Raw genomic sequence first — 17,118 nt, forward strand, 5'->3', positions numbered from 1 at the left:
AACCAAAACTTGGTCTCGTTTGCATGTTCTCATTGCATAAGAGGCTTGGGTACATGTTCAGTGCTCTAGAGCTTTGTTGTTGTAGAGTTATTCCCTTAGCAAACCAAAAGCTAACTTTTTACGAAAGAATCAGCTGTCATTGTGGGATAGATTTTCAGAAACCAAGGTTAGGAGAATACACAGCCTCTTCAAGCTTGCGTTAATACCAGTATCTGCCTGAGGCTTTGCACTGTGCACACACCTGACAATTAACTTCTTATGACCTCTTTATCAACTTGCTGAGGTCGTATTCCATGGTGATGGAACCTTTAGAATAAAGGGGGTAAGTTTCTATAGAAACTGTGGTGCTATGTCAGTGGGAGAGATTATACCAGGGTAATTTAGTATTATCAACTGAATTGATAGGGTAAATTTGCCACTGTAAAGAGTTTAACAGCTGATGTTTCGAGCCTTAGCCCTTCGTCAGAGTGATTGAGACTGTTACCTTAGGAAAAGTCTACTTAGTGACATCACTGAACTGTACCTAGTTTTAAGTGTAGTCTCAAAACTTACCTTTTGAGCCAAGCTTTTAGTTTGTTGCCTCCAGTAATGAAGTGTATTTATCTTCTTAAGGGAATCATAAGGTTTTCTTATCTCTATGTAACTTTATAGTGATTTTAGTTAGCTGCCATTATCATTGAAATTTTTTTATTTGTTTAAATTTTATTTAAATTTTTTTATATTTTTTATTTTACTTTAATTTTTTTATTTTCTGCAAAGGGTATTGGATCATTCATATCTGTGCATCATATAAATTCTAATTATGCTCATTATGTAATAATGCCCATTGCTAAAATATTCTCACTGCCCATATCGAGAATTTCTAAGCATGACACCTACAATCTTCTAAAAATAATTGTTTAATGCCTTCTGAGCTTGGTATTTTCAGTGTTTTACTTAGTTCTTTAACTCCCATGGGTGACAAGACAATATCAGTTCAGCAAAAAAGGGATGAGAATAAAGAAAAGTATCATTTAGGGGATTATTTGATCCAATAACAAATTCTTTGAACTAGCATCATAAGAATGGTATGGCAGACAGTTAGGAGAATTATTATTTGGAGTTAAAGGGTTGAAGGGAAAGATTGCAGTATACACAATGTGAATAAACACTGATTGAAATAATTATATTAGGGAGATAAGTTTTAGTTATGACATTTTAACAGTAATGCTCTTCCAGGGAATATTATTAAGTGTTTTTCACTCAGCATCTTAGACTAATACATGCTGGTATGGTGTGTTTAGCAAGGGAGAAATATTTTGATGCAGCATGTACTTTGTACCCAGTCGGCAGTCTGCAGTCTCAATTTTGGTCTTAACAAAAATTAATCATCAATTGATTTTTATGGAATTTAAAATTTTCAAGCACTCATAATTTTTTTAATGTTAATTTTGTGGAAAATTTACAAATGATCCACTTTCATTGCTCCTTTCATCAAAAGTCAAGGTGTTTATTAGATTTTCAGCATTTGCATTGCAGCATTTACTCAAGGTTGCCATAAGCTGTAAGGTGGCATTTATTTCAAAATCATGTTTCTCAATTCACTTAATAACAGTAACTCCATATTGACAATATCAACAACAGCTAGGTGATAGCAATTGAAAAACTTGTGACCTTGAGGGTATCATTTTGATATACTGTAATTATTCAGCTATAAGCCAAGTTATTTTCACTCAAAGTAAAGCTTCAGTTTTTTTATGCATGTGTTTTATGCAGGGGAACCTTTTTAACTTTCATCTTTTCATTGCATAGCTTTTTTACAAATTTCATTTGAGAGAAAAGCAGATTTTAGTGTAAATGTATGCAAAATTGTTGGGTCTTTGTTATACATGTACATAAAGTCCAAGAATAGGTCTTGACTTATTTAGGTTGGTTCACCCTTTAATTCCCAAAAGTGTCGAATGTGTAATTTTTCCTTATAATGTTCATACATTATCCAGCAAACAGGTGATGAGAATGCTTCTCAATTAGAATTTGTTATCTTGATTTAACACCAAATTCTTGTTACTAATTTATAAGGAAATAAGTAGCAGCTAGAAGAGAGAATTAACAGCCATATCTTGGAATTTAAAGGGTTGAGTTAATTTTACACATTGGAAGTTTGGGGTCAGTTGGCTTATAGCAAGGATATTGGTTACAGCCAAATACATTGTAAATGTGGTAACTCTAGATTCTCTGAGGTAATTGACATGGAATGATGTACATTTAGCAGTTGGAGTGGCTCATAAAAAATCAAATGTTTGGAGAGGATGGCAAAAGGTTTATATGTACAGTAAACTCGTGATTAATGTCAAAATTAATTTGTGACATGTGAATTTTAAAGAAAGGCTAGCTCAATTTGTGAATTTATGAAGCATTTTGAAGCCTGATTTGCCTCCTATTATGAAACCAGCTTATTTTTTCTATCATTTTGTGAAAACCTAAAGATTTCCCTGCCCTGGAACCTTGCACTTAAAAAGAGTGATATGAAATTTCCCTTTTAAATTTTTGATGCATGAAATGCTACATTTAAAGTATTGGTGAAACATGAATTTTTCTAAAATCAGTGTTTGAATGGGATTGGGAACACCCTTTGCTTAAACTCAGCTCTTTGGAGTTATTGAGAAAGGGGTGGTGAAGTGTAGCAAAAAAGTCTTCTGTGTTTGGAAAGGGCAATTCAGTCCCAGAATATCTGAGTTCTTGATAGGAGAAATCTTTTTTGTGTTCCCTTTTTGTTTCTGATTTTGATATAAATATTGTCCTTTAGATGTAAAATGGTGACCTTTGAGTCTTTTTCTGCACAGTTTCTAAACCAGAACCTCGATCATTGGGAAGGGACTGCAGTTGTTAATGGAGAGTTCAAATATTTGAAGATGACTGATTCTAGAGGTAAGTTTTTTTTTCTGTGAGCTCACAGATACAGCTGTAACTTGGAAAACTGAGAGCCTTATGTGAAGTCCAGTCACAGGTTTGTAAAGATCTTGTATGTGGCTACTGGTAATTCTGCCAGGAGCAGTTTGAAACTGTAATGCTTATAAATATTTTCCTTTTTGTATGTGCTATTATATAAACAGAGGCCTTTGCCTGGGCTTGAATGAACACATATTTGTCAGTGCATGGGCATTGCCTGTTTGGAGATGCACGAGGCAGATTCAGTCAAGTGACCTGTTGTGACCAAATTCATCTAATGAAACATTGGTTAAAAATATTATTATCTCTTTCAAAAACCTTCCCCTTGCTCAATTTTTGGCATGTTTCTGTGATGTTTCTCATTATCTGTTAATGATTTGTCTTCTTCCAGTTTTTTCTCAAGATTTTTGATAAACCTTCCCCTTCTCAAATTCTGGCATGTTCACTTGATGTTTTTGGTCATCTGTTGATGATTTGTCTTTTCTTTCCAGTTTATTCTAATTTGTGTTATATTTATTACTTTTTCCTACACAGGAAAATATCTGGTGTTCTTTTTCTATCCCCTTGACTTGTGAGTATTAGATGTTAGAATACTCTTTGACTAAAAGATTGCTGTACTTTGCTACTGTAAGTGCCCCTAAGGCACGGGTTTATCCCTTGTTTTGATTTAGTAATCGTTTAATTAATAATCTGTAAAAGTCACACTAGGTGCCTCGTCACGCGTTCCGTAAGTGGTATCGCATTTCCAAACAGAACGGATCTATTGTGTAATTCAATAATTCGATCGATTTCGCAAGCACTCGTGGTTTAATAGAAAGAAATTGTCTGTCGTTTTTATCGAAGGAAGGAAAGGTCTTTTTGTGTCAACTCTCGCCAGATCCGGCAACAATGTAAGTTTAATTTACCTCGAGTGTTTCTATAGCTAATTTCTTGTCCCTAATTTTGTGAATCAATTATTTTTAGCTTCACGGTCAAATACGACATTTAATAAAGGAGGCGTTCCATGAAAGAAATTGGGGCGATATTTGTTGTGTCGATCAGTGAGATTCGTACGGTCCAGCTAGCGGCGATCAAGCGTCGCTATAGCTACCTTCATGCTATCCTGCCAAATTAGTGATCTCTCTGCAATTGCTACTGAGTAGTCAACATTGTTCTCAAGGTGACTGATATTAAAAGTTTCATTAATTGCATGCATATTATTTTAAATTGAATCATTACAAATAACACCTATTTGTTGTCATTTGCAGTACTTTTGTTTGTCCAACGGAGATCACTGCCTTTAGTGACAGAATTGAAGAGTTCAGGGCAATCAACACTGAAGTTGTTGGTTGTTCAGTAGATTCAGTTTTTACCCATTTAGCTTGGTATGTTAATCCTTTACACCCTAACATCAGTATGTATATTCTCCATTACTACTCTCTACACATTTCCAAGGGTTCTGACAAGGAGAATTTGTTCAACAATCAAGAGTTTCTTTAGTTGGTGATCATCTCCTTTATTCTCATGACCTAAATGTTTGATTTAGGGGTGATGTTGTTAGGAGAAATTAGATGTTGGTCACTCTCAGGGGTTTAAGGGTCAATCCTAAATTTCAACTGAATTTGTAACTTTAAAGGATTTGAGAGTTTTAAGAAAACACAGAAAGGTATTTCCAATTTATATTGAAGATTTGTAGAATGCCAGAAATTAAAGTAAAAAGGAAAAATTTCCATTTTTGGTAAAAAAAATCTGCCATAAAATGCATTCCAGTTTTAAGTTACATTCATTCCACATGTTTGTGTACAGTGTTAGATTATTACAATATAGTCATCCAGGAGAGAACTTTTGAATGATTCCATGCGTAATCACAAAGATATATATTGCTACAGCAGTGTTCACCCTTATTTTAAGCATGATTGGTAATTTAAGGAATTCTCAAAACAGCTAGTAGAGTAATCCTTGTAGCTGTTGAATTGTTAAAAATTCCCAGAGGTACCAGAGGCAATAAGTAAGTTCCTATATTCCTTTCAATTCCAGGATCAACACTTCAAGGAAAGAGGGTGGACTGGGAAGGCTTAAATATCCTCTGTTATCTGACTTAAACCACCAAATTGCTAAAGATTATGAAGTACTACTTGAGAATGAAAGTCATACCTTAAGGTGAGGATATCTGTGTTTTGTATTTCCTCATGTTTCTGACTTTTTGTGACAGTAAGCCATTCTATTTAAACATAATGGGTTCAGTGTTTGTCAGCTGTGATCATCTGGGAATAATAAACATTATTCAACGAAGTGGAGGGGAAATAGCTGGGGATATCTACCACTTTCACCAACACTGCAGTAAATAATTGTATTAGCATGTACACTGTATATACCACACAGAAATAAAAAAATCAGTACATTTCTGTCAATATACAAAGAAATGGTTGGAATTTAATTTTTGATGCATGATTCTGTTGCCTTGGCTGCTCAAAGGGGAAGAGTACCGTAGTTATTCGGTTATAAGGCGCACCGTTTTTTTCAAGAAATTCCTAATTTCTACTAAAAATTACCGCCAAAGTTTGGGTGCGTCTTATAGGCGAATATTTTCCCGAAACAATTTTTTTTGATCACAGTTACTGGTACGATTTCAAGCAAATAAAATGACACACGCACATTGAATATGGTGGTTCAGAAAAGACAAGCGAAGTCAAATTTGCATAGATGTGATACGTGCTCGAGAGCACGTGCTTAGTAATTTGATACTTCACAAAACGAAACGAAAATAAACAAGCGAAGAGGTAAATACCTTCTTCATCCTTTCAGCCTTTTTAGTGCACTGAGACCTGCATTCTGGGCGGTACATCTTGTTTAATCAAGGCTTTTGGTTGTGTGCGTGGTCGCGTGTGCGACAATTCTGCTTTTGTTGATTAACGGTAAAATAAAATCAATACGCGACTTTTTCGCTTTTTTGTAAGTTTATGAAAGAATTTACAATAAACTTGACCGATCTTTACTCCCCAAACAACGGTGCGCCTTATAACCAAGTATTTTAGTGATTTTCTCAGTTTGAAAACATGCAATAATGAAGTTGCCGAATTGGGGGTGCGTCTTATAGCCGAGTGCGCCTTATAACCGAATAACTACGGTACTTGTCAATCACTTTCAAGCCAGCCAATCAGAGCACACAAAAAGCACTATTCATCTGTGTGGTATGTACCAAAAAAACTTATTGGATGTAATGATGATAATGATTATGACAATAATAATGATGATCATTTAATAGACCATATCTACTTGAACAAATAACCTACCGGTATGTTGTAACTGTACATGTATGACTGTAATTGTACCGTGAATTTCTACTGCGAGTTTTATGTAGCTGTTTGCTTCTACAGTTAATTGTTCCTGATACGCTGAGAAAATGTATCTGTCCATTCATATAATTTGATTCGAGTCTGGCCCTCGTCCACTGTCACGTGGTAAAAATCACAAGCTCATAGTTTAAGTGTTAAGCAGTGGGGATCCCTTTCCTTTTATTTCGTGACGTTTTTATTATTTCATTTGAAAAATATTGATATTCGATTTTGATTTGGACAAGGGAGAAAAAAAGCTTAGTAAATAGTATCAAGAAAAAAGACTCCTTGTGTCCAGTCTCCTGATTTTTTTGCGGTTCGCGGTCTTTGGCTTTATAAAGTGTGAAGTACTATTTATAACTTAGCTACTCAAAGAAGTTAATCTGAACTGGTTATTTTGCAGGTGGCCGATCAGTCGACGAGACTTTACGTTTAGTCCAGGCTTTCTAATATACTGACAAACACAGGGAATTTTGTCTGGCCGGTTGGAAGCCTGGTAAAGAGACGATATCCAACAGAAAAAAAGAAGTACTTTGCAAAACAGACTGAAGGAGAAGATGAGGAAGAGAAGAAATGAACTGAACAAACTTTGGAATTGAAAAAAAAACTGAGAGTTGTCTTTATTTAGGTGGCTTTGTTTTACTTTGCATCCAGAAAAGTTACGAACGATTTGTAAGAAAACTTTTGGCGAGAATCGAGAAACAAATCTAACTTAAAGATAGGTCTTTGTAGTAGTCTCTTTAGTTGTTTTGTAGTGGCCTTAAAGGCCTGCGCTTTTCTGTGCGCGTAGGATTGGGGTGGAGTAATGGTGAGGTGATTCCCTTGTTTTGCTCCTCCTATGAGTATGGCTGTAGTGAATTATTAGACTTCTTGCTATTTAAAAATCACCTCACACACTCTGATTAGTTACTCCACGAGTTCACTCTGAAACCAATTCTTCAACCCGCTCTCTTGCTATACATTTCCTACGCTGCTGACTACGAGGATTTTGGCGGTCATTCCCCTAATTCTCATGGCCTTAATACTTAGCTCGGCTTGATACTGTAGGGAGACATTACATGATAGTAGCACTGAGGGGTTAAAGAGTTGAAATGTTTCCCTAAGTCTAGGTGAGCAAGTCAATAGAACAAATAGTCTATTTTACAGTTGTGTGCTTGGTTGCCAAGCCTTTGAACAGGAATGAGGCTAAGGGTGACCTTGTTATGATACAAACCTTGCTGCTTTTCAAATGCAAATTACTTTGTTATCATGCTAACTAGATACTAGTCTCTATCATAACAAGGTCACTTTCAGCCTCACTCCAAATCAGAGGCTTGGCAACTAAGTACACAAATGCAAAATGGCCTATTGTCAGTAAACAATTTTCAGTTTTGGATCGAAAAGCAGTTGCTGTACAGGAAATGAGCCCGCCCCCCTACCCTGAAATTTCGATAACCGTCGGAAATCTAGCCCCGCGCATTTGGTGTGAAACATGTGAGCCAGCGGTGAACAATAATACTTGGCTGCATTTTAAAAGCACAGTCTTGGTCTCTAGCGGAATGTATCCTCTTTGACAGGGTGGTAGGAAATACATGGATATTTCGTTGTAGACTTAGCTTAATGACCTTTGAAGCTGACCGTCTTTTCACTCAAACCAGCTTCCCTTGTCCAAGTGAATTAGACGCGAGGTGTGGGTCTTATCCGTGTAATTCAACAGCTGTTTAATTAATTTGGCAAAAGGAAAAGTTTAGACAGAGTGAAGGGGTGTAACAGAATATGAATTTCATGGTGTTCTAGTTTTTGTGTTTCGGAGGTTCTTTTTACACTAAATTTGCAATATCAGGCAGAAGAGTGATAATCTAAAAACATCGCCTGCTTTTTCACCAAATTTTCCGAGCGAAAATTGCGTGAAATATACAAAAACAGTAAGAACTGAAATGAAGATCTGAAATGGATTTTGATTGGATTATGTATCAAGTAATTACCAATGGACTCTGTGTTTTCCATAGTTCATGATTTATGCCTGTTCTAGTTTTTATGGGTAGTAAATTACTTCCAAGCTGGCAAAGGCTTTAAGATTAAAAAATTAACCTATCAATCCAATGGGTCAAAATGTATCAAATGCATGTCCAAATGCATGTAAAAAAGCAGTCATATGTACAACCTGCAACAAGTTAGAAATTCAAAGGTAAGATATGCCAAAAGACCAAAGGTTATACTTTCGTATTAAACTTATGATTTAGAAAACATCGCTGTATAATCCTTACGAAGACCATGTGAAATTAATTAAAAGGTTTTCTCAGCATAACTTGTCTTAAACATGGTCGCAACACTACTCAATCTCTGCAAAAAATATCTTTTTAAAAGTAAACCATCTGACTTTTACCAGTTTAAATCCACAAAGCTGAATTTAAAAGAAGTCAAAAAGAGTTTCAAATTGTACTTAAAAGTTATTAAATGATATGGTAACAAATGACTTATTTGATTATAGCCTCAATGCAGGTTATTTCATGATTCCACTGGTTCAATTCAACGCCGCGTGACATTAAATTTGTATCGCGTGCCTCTGTTGGTTTTGATTGGCATTAGTCAGTACCAAACGCCTGGGCTCTACTCTTGTCTGCATACAGATCCATCAGTGATGACCTACAAGAAAAGTATAAGAGCCGCAAATTAAATATTTTTCTTGAATTCATCGAGAGATAGATTTAAGTGCCCTGCTTTATTACAGAAGAAAAACTGCGAGTCTCGGCATCAACAACAGGCAGTGCAATAACTCAACGAGAAACTTATTTCTCTGTTTTGTGTTATCCTTGCATTGTGCACCCTCTAACTCGGCTGCAGGAACGTAATGAAGATAAAAGACATGAAGACATAAAGGGTTATTGGAAACACAACTAAATATTCATGAAAAAGTTCCATAAGGAACGAAGAGGCGATAATTAACATCTCACTCTTCGTTGATTGAGCAAAATTAAAGGCGCACTTACTTTGGATACCTTTTAAATTTCTGTTAATTCCAGTTTCACGTCGTCCCCAATGAGTACAAATGGCGCCCAGTAATTCCCTTTACTGAACATTTCAGACTCTCTCATGCACTTCATGGCTTGATTGACAGCTTCACTGGTACCCTTGCCTTCTTCCAGTGCTCCGTAGAAATGTTTCATGAACTCCTGAGTACCATCGTCATCAATGGCCCACAGGGATACCAGAACCGATCGAGCACCGGCACCTAAGAACGCTCGCGCAATGCCAACCACACCTTCGGCCATAACCTCACCGCAAGCGCTGTGACAGCAACTTAGCACAACCAGTTTCGCTCGCAGCCCGGCTCGTAACACGTCTCTCATTGTCAGTAGATAGTCTTCCTCTTCAGCTTGACAGGTGGTCCTACTCGTGTTTGGTGCCAAGAGAATCTCTCCTGTTTCTTTTTTACCATGCGCTGCAATGTGAACCAACGCAACTGAGGAAATTTGTCCTAATACCTCTTCCTTTGTCGCCTCCCCTCCAACGAGAGGAGCAATACCGAGGATTCCTCCAATCATATTCACCTCTTTCCTTGCACCCGGCAGCTGATTCAACAAATTACCCTGATAAAGGACTTGCTTGTAACATGGATCACCCACGAGCAGTGCACCGGTTTTATTGTGCAATTCTGTCGGGCAGTCTGAGATTGATTTTAAAATGGTTAGGGATGGAATTACTCGAATCCTGAAAGATTCGCACAGATACCTTGAATTCGAATCCACCAATGCTGCATAGGGCACCAAGCAAAGTGGACCTTCAGGAACAAATACAAGCTCTTCTCCATCAATCAGATCTGCGATAGGAGAAACTATGATATCATAAAGCTTCCGCAGGGCATTTGTCGTCGCGTTTCGCGGAGAACCATCGCTCGTTCCTTTTTCATCTTGGCCCACTTGAGTTGAACTTTTTTCCCATTCAACAGCAGCCCTTGCACTAACTTGCAAGGAAGCAGCCTTATTCAAAGAGGTAATGTAAACTTCTAATTCACGTTGGTAAAGAAAGTTGTTCACATGCTTTACTCTCGATTGAACGACTTCCCCGTTCCGAATAACCCACAAAGCAATGTAAGGTCCAGTAATTGCTAGAAAAACTGCATCTGATGAAATGTTTCTTAATAAAAGACAATCGGAGCATTTTCTAGAGTTCCACCGCGTGAGGGTTTGTCGAAAGTTGTACTTTAAATCCACGATATCTCCTAGAGTTTGTGCACGTCCCTCCTCGGCAGCAAGAAGAGCTTTGACATGTTCGCCCTTCAGTAAAAGTACGCGCCAAACACCATTGTATGCTGTTTTGTGAACATTTCGATACGAAATCTTCCAGTTATGATTCAACAGAAAACTAGCCCGAACATTATTAAAAATCTCTCTACTAGAAATATAATAGTCGAGGGCGGTTTGGAGACATTCATGCCTTTCAAAATTTGTAGCAAGACGACAAAGAGCCTGGGCAATCCCATTCTTGTCTCCCACTTCTTTAACAATTTCTAGACGACGTCTATGGTACTCAATGGCTGTTTTGAACTGTCCTAGACCATTATAAGCATTGCCAAGGTTGCCATAACTCGTTCCTTCTCCAGCCTTGTCTCCCACTTCTTTGGCAATTTCTAGACAACGTTTATGGTAGTCGATGGCTGTTTTGAACTGTCCTAGACCATCATAATCACTGCCAAGGTTGCCATAACTCCTTCCTTCTCCAGCCTTGTCTCCCACTTCTTTGGCAATTTCTAGACAACGTTTATGGTAGTCGATGGCTGTTTTGAACTGTCCTAGACCACCATAATCACTGCCAAGGTTGCCATAACTCCTTCCTTCTCCAGCCTTGTCTCCCACTTCTTTGGCAATTTCTAGAGAACGTTTATGGTAGTCGATGGCTGTTTTGAACTGTCCTAGATCATCATAATCACTGCCAAGGTTGCCATAACTCGTTCCTTCTCCAGCCTTGTCTCCCACTTCTTTGGCAATTTCTAGACAACGTTTATGGTAGTCGATGGCTGTTTTGAACTGTCCTAGACCATTATAAGCATTGCCAAGGTTGCCATAACTCCTTCCTTCTCCAGCCTTGTCTCCCACTTCTTTGGCAATTTCTAGAGAACGTTTATGGTAGTCGATGGCTGTTTTGAACTGTCCTAGACCACTATAATCACAGCCAAGGTTGCCATAACTCTCTCCTTCTCCAGCCTTGTCTCCCACTTCTTTGGCAATTTCTAGACAACGTTTATGGTAGTCGATGGCTGTTTTGAACTGTCCTAGACCACTATAATCACAGCCAAGGTTGCCATAACTCGCTCCTTCTCCAGCCTTGTATCCCACTTCTTTGGCAATTTCTAGAGAACGTTTATGGTAGTCGATGGCTGTTTTGAACTGTCCTAGACCACCATAAGCATTGCCAAGGCTGCCATAACTCGCTCCTTCTCCAGCCTTGTCTCCCACTTCTTTGGCAATTTCTAGATGACGTTTATGGTAGTCGATGGCTGTTTTGAACTGTCCTAGATAATGATAAGCATTGCCAAGGTTGCCATAACTCCTTCCTTCTCCAGTCTTGTCTCCCAGATCTTTGGCAATTTCTACTTCCTGGTTTGATGTAATAAAATAAGTTTTTTGTTCATCGTGGTGTAAGATAAAAGATGAAATGAATTCCTTTGTTTCACGATGGAGTCACTTTGGATGTTGATCGCGACGATTCCACTGCAATGCTGCTAGTCTTCATTGCTCTGACGCTCTGAACGTATGCCTTTTAACTCTGTACGGTGGCCAACTTACCCCTTAAGCCATTTGTAGTACGTTAGTCGGCTGCTATTGGTGCATTTCGATCCTCATTAGTATTCCGGTTGTTAGATGGTGTTCCCTCATAGGTCCTCTTTGATCGGCTATTGTGGTATTTGATCGTGAGTATCCACGCTTCGTGAATTTCGATTCCACTATCTCCACTGATGTTGTTGAGATGAAGTCTTATATGGATAGCCTCTTTAACCCTACGTGTGTACCAGTGGGGGCATTCACCCACCAACCTCAGTCAGTGAACGTGGTATTGTTAAGTGTCTATTCTACGATCAGACACCACAACAGCCGGTTAATGAGGACCTATGGGGGAACACCATCTAACAACCGGAATAATAATGAGGATCGAAATGCACCAATAGCAACGAAGCAACGCGCTTCAAATAGCGACACGTAAACAAGCGACCTCACTGCCTAATGAAGACTAGCAGTATTGCAGTAGAAATGTCGGGATCAAACAAACAAATAAAGTTCATCTCCTTTCCTGGTTTGAGTTTCCCTTATGGTTTGGAAATGTGTCGCTAAGTTTTATTGCGCACTTATTTAGACCCTAGGTTTTAGGTTCGAACGAGGTCTTTAAAAAAGGCCACAGATAAGTATTTTCCCTATTAGACCTCTGTAATTGGGCCATGAGAACCACTCGCACAGAATTCCTTCCTGGATGTGGATTTTCAACGAGGTTCTTAAGTTTGTGAAAGTGACTAGACTTCAAAGGAAATACGGAGACAGATAGGTAGGCTTTTGTTCTAGCCATAAGAATTTTTCGATTTATAATCTTTAGAACGTACGTATATTTTAGAAGGCTTCGGGATTTGGCTAACCCCGTTTTGATGATTTTATTTGAGTGAGTACTGGAAAAATATTGGCCCCTGCGGTCGTAACGATTAAGCAATATAATTTCGTGATTTTCGTTACTGGCCCCTCGACCAAGACCTGTGAACTCGAGATGCACGTTTTAACCTCTTTAGAGTTTCTGGTTGCCTAATCAGTTCTATCTAAAGAAAAATTCAGGTAATGGTTATCAGATTTACCTTTACTTGCTGTGGCTTTATCTCGCCGGATGCGATTGTCTCACTACCACACTTGTTCAATAGATGACGCAACCTTTTACTATTATCGTCCATCTTCAATGCGTTAAGTCAAATGACACTGCTGAGAGGAAAGGTGGAATGCTTAGGGAGGGTGTTTCATCCAGTTTTTAGGAGAAAGTCTATTAGATACTGCAAGACTTCTACCTGCAGAGTGCCTTTTCGGCTTTTGAGAACTCGACGAAAGCACCTTTCTTACAGAATTGTCAATCTTGATAACTTTGCTTTGCAGTTCACACAGTAATTCGTTTAAGTCGCACACTTGCCAGATTTTTTAATTGTTCAGCCTTTTAACTCTTTACGGTGGCCAATTTACGTTTCCAACTCAGTTGTTAACACTAAATTACCTGCTATACTCTCCCACCGACGCAGCACCACAGTTTCTTTGAAAACTTACCCCCTTTTTTCAAAACTAATTGTTCGCCTTGCCTAAAATATCGGTCCCTTACTTGTTACTCCATGCTCATTTACATTAATTTTAACGAAGTGAAACCGTATCCATTCACTTCAAGAAAAAAAAACAACGTTCGTAAAAGAGCAGCGTTCCAAAGACTACTGAGTAAAAAAAAATTTAATCTACAAGGTTGAATAATTAAGAATTATGTTATGTTTCGGTGGGACACAAGGAAAAGGGCAATCATGACTGACAAGAAGTTTCAAAGTCTTTTCAATTTAAGAGCAATTAAGGGACCACCAATAACGAGCTCTGAAGGAAATCGAGTGGATTAGGGCTTTTATCGTCACACAGACTAAGAAAGACGATTAGATACAACCGTAATAGCCAGACAAAAAGGAAATGAATGTTGATGAAGGCTGGACTAAGCCGTTTAAGAAAGGAAGGAAAACAGCTGAGGAGGCTTTGGTTTTGGATAACATTCCTGAACAAATCATAAGATATTGCGATAAAACTGTGAAAACGCAAGAATCATGATGACAAGGAGATTAAAAGATCCTAATTACTACGACGACCCAGTGTAACGCGTGTGCACGATCCAAAGAGAGACTAGGAACGACAGAAGATCAAGAAATTAAAGAGCTGAGCAACAGCAACGAGGTGTATGGCCACGAAGAGGAGATCTACAGTGTCGAAATTGGCAAAAGGAGAAAAAGATTGCCTTTAATGGACCAGAGAGAGAGAGAGAGATCGAACAAAGCGTTCAAGTCGTGACTCTGCGTAGACACATTTTTCCTTCAAGCTCCCTTGGTTTTTCACTGAGTGTGATGACCTTTTGAAACAGTTGGATTTATACATTTCATTTATAATTGATATCATTATTTATTCAGCAGCATCGTTTTTATCTCAAACTGGGGGAGGATACAGTGACTGGATAGTTAACTTGCTCGCTGTCTCTTTCCGAGACCTGGTGCCGAGTTAAGAGAGCAGATAAGATGATCTTGGAAACGCCCCCGAAATAGCTATGTTCTCGAGGAACTAAAAGATTTCAAAACAATGAAAGTGAGCAAGATGCAATTTAATACAACGCATTACAATTACTGGTCACCAGAGGGAGAGGCTTGATTCCGTTAGGAGAGAGAGAGGGGGGGAAGGACAGATAATAATGATAATAATGAGCTCGAAACGCTGACTGCCTCTTCCTCGTGTACATTTGTAAAATACTGGGGAATTTGAAACGTCCGCTCGCAGGATGTCAATTTGTTTGAATAACAAGTTCGAATCATTAACGTGTGAAAAACTGGACAAACATGAATCTTAGTGAGGCTGCTGATAAGATAGAATTTTCTTTCGCATGTCAGATTCTCAACGGCGACAAGCAGTGCCTTTCGTCGCGTTGCCTTTTGGAAAAGACATTAACAGCTGTCAGTGTTTGGCATCATTAATAGCTGCATCGTACGATCATATCCATTCTATAGTAATATATCATCTTGGGAAAGTCTTTTACTATTTGTCGTTAGTTATTTCGGGTTATATCGTTTGCGTTGTTAGCAGGAAATGGTGTAAGAACTGGTTTTAATGGCATTAACATAAATCACACTCATATTTCACCGGGAAAAGTGACTGAAACTGACAGCTAGAGACCACCGAAAATTCAGCTTTTAAATCAAAATTGAAAAATTTGAAAATCATTGGACGTCTTAAATTTGCACTAGATTTTCTTAAGTTAAGCTTAAAGTGGTAATCACTGGAGTTTTTTTACGTCTTAGAAACGAATGTATTTTTCAAAGGATACGGCCAATCCTTTATGACACCAGATCTTTGCTTCATCATACAACTTAAGCTGCACACAAGCTTCAGCTCCTATAAAAATAAGGATTAGTGATAAATAGCTAAGTGCCTTCTTTGAGAAGCCAAAATATTGGCATTTTCAATTCACAAATGAAGATTTATGATTTATGCGTGACCGCGTAGATTTGAACCAGAAACATCTACCTTAACGTATGTAGCCAGGGAGCTATCGCCACTGAATGGCGACTAAAATTAAACTCACCTTTCTCCAAGGCTTTGATGAAAGTTGGCTCCAATTGTACAGCAACTGCGGCATCATCTAGGCTGTTTTCAAAGTTTTCTAAAGGAGGGATTTAGAGCTAACCGGTCATTTGCGTTCGATAGAATTGCAAAAAGAGTAACCGACTCCCTTTCAACAGGACTCTTTACAACTAATTCGAGGTTTTCTTTCACCTTGGAAAGACTTGGGCCCCCTCATACAACCTTCGATAACGCGGTTGGGGGAGGAGGGAGGGTTTGGTGAGGAGAATACACATGGGAAGTGTAGGTGATAACGGGATTAGTTTATTAATTTTCCCCTTTTTTACCATTAGGACCTAAAACTTGAACTTGAACGCTCGACGTGAAATTAAAGAGGGTCGTGAGTGATATAAAGCTCTTCTCGGGGATTTCGGTTTATTATAGGTCACAAGATTTGGAGTCTTTATCTTGAGTAGCCGTTATATTACTGGATGTCCTTTAACTCATTTGGAGTGATAGATAAACGATCAGAAAAATTCGCATAAAATGGGACCACATGACTCTTTGAAAATGAACTTTTAAGTAAACTATAAATAATTGAACATTGAAATTCAATACCTAAACGGAAATGAGCTGCTGCCCTGTTATTGTAGAGTCTGGCTGTCAGCCGATTATCTTTGCAGTTAAGTTGAAGTCCTTCAGTGTACAGTTGTAGCGCTCTATGAAAATCTCCTTGTCTGTATTCTTTGTTACCTTGCTGAAAACAATCCTTTGCTTTCACTAGAAATACAGGAAACACCGGAATATTACTCGTTATGACCAATTACTTACAATACCCCACATACCCAGTAAAGCAACGACCATGTCCAAAAATATATAAGCCCACCTACTCAGTATTCACGTCTTATATCCTTTAGGAAAAATATGGATTTTTATGATTTCGAGAACATTTTAAGTAAGCTCTTTCTTATGGATGGGCAGTTGTTCTTGATTGGAAGCGGATCAAGAAAAGCAAATAGAAAAGACAACAACAATGAATCAACTTCAACAAGAAACCCAAATATATTAGAATAAAGGGGGTAAGTTTCTATAGTAATTGTGGTGCCACGTCGGTGGGAGAGTATAGCAGGTAATTTAGTGTTAAAAACTCATTTGAAAAAGTAAATTGGCCACCGTAAAGAGTTAAAAGGCTGATGTTTCGAGCGTTAGTCAGAACGACTGGAGGAATTGTGGGTTGTGTGTGGGTTTATTTGCAGAAAATGGAGCTACGCTATTGGTGGGAATATGGTGACGAGAAAACAAGAATAAATTAGTTAAGTGAAAAGCGCTCATTTATACCGTGGGGATTAAGGGTGCCGATTTGGAAGAAAATTTTTGTTCTAATGATTTGCAGCATTCCGAACTGCCTATATGTAGGGAAAGGCCGCAAACTGCCATGCGTTGTTCAGAATGATTAGGGAGATTTAAGTGTCTAGCGACTGGTTTGGATGCGTCCTTGTCATTTCTCTCTACGTCGCGAACGTATTCTCGGAATTCTGTCACCTAGTCGTCTTCCTGTTTCACCAATATACAACTTATTG

At 38.3% G+C, this 17,118-nt stretch overlaps 2 protein-coding genes across 4 annotated transcripts in view; one reads left to right on the plus strand and one right to left on the minus strand.

Moving 5' to 3' along the window:
• Positions 1–56: 56 nt before the first annotated feature.
• LOC149042581 (peroxiredoxin-4-like) lies at positions 57–6,961 on the plus strand. 3 transcript variants are annotated; one of them, XM_089213153.1, is made up of 5 exons: positions 64–2,298; positions 2,823–2,907; positions 3,463–3,499; positions 4,176–4,292; positions 4,945–6,961. In XM_089213153.1, exons 2-5 carry the CDS (start codon positions 2,892–2,894, stop codon positions 5,069–5,071), a joined length of 297 nt encoding a protein of 98 aa, XP_089069279.1. In that variant the 5' UTR covers positions 64–2,298; positions 2,823–2,891; the 3' UTR covers positions 5,072–6,961. The 3 variants fall into 3 exon arrangements, with proteins under 3 accessions (XP_089069278.1, XP_089069279.1, XP_089069280.1); XM_089213154.1 differs by having other exon boundaries at positions 64–2,219; XM_089213152.1 differs by having other exon boundaries at positions 57–2,907.
• Positions 6,962–7,926: 965 nt separating this feature from the next.
• Positions 7,927–17,118, minus strand: part of LOC149042582 (uncharacterized) — a 39,206-nt gene continuing 30,014 nt past the window's right edge. The window contains exons 40-45 of the mRNA XM_089213618.1: positions 16,157–16,318; positions 15,561–15,638; positions 15,303–15,370; positions 13,057–13,149; positions 9,212–11,818; positions 7,927–8,867 (exon numbers count right to left, since the gene is read on the minus strand). Of these exons, the coding sequence (XP_089069744.1) occupies positions 9,224–11,818; positions 13,057–13,149; positions 15,303–15,370; positions 15,561–15,638; positions 16,157–16,318 (2,996 nt within the window). The 3' untranslated portion in view covers positions 7,927–8,867; positions 9,212–9,223. The remainder of the gene's footprint in view (positions 8,868–9,211; positions 11,819–13,056; positions 13,150–15,302; positions 15,371–15,560; positions 15,639–16,156; positions 16,319–17,118) is intronic.

The sequence above is a fragment of the Pocillopora damicornis genome, chromosome 7 (genome assembly GCF_964200805.1).
Source record: "Pocillopora damicornis chromosome 7, jaPocDami1.2, whole genome shotgun sequence".
NCBI lineage: Eukaryota > Metazoa > Cnidaria > Anthozoa > Scleractinia > Pocilloporidae > Pocillopora > Pocillopora damicornis.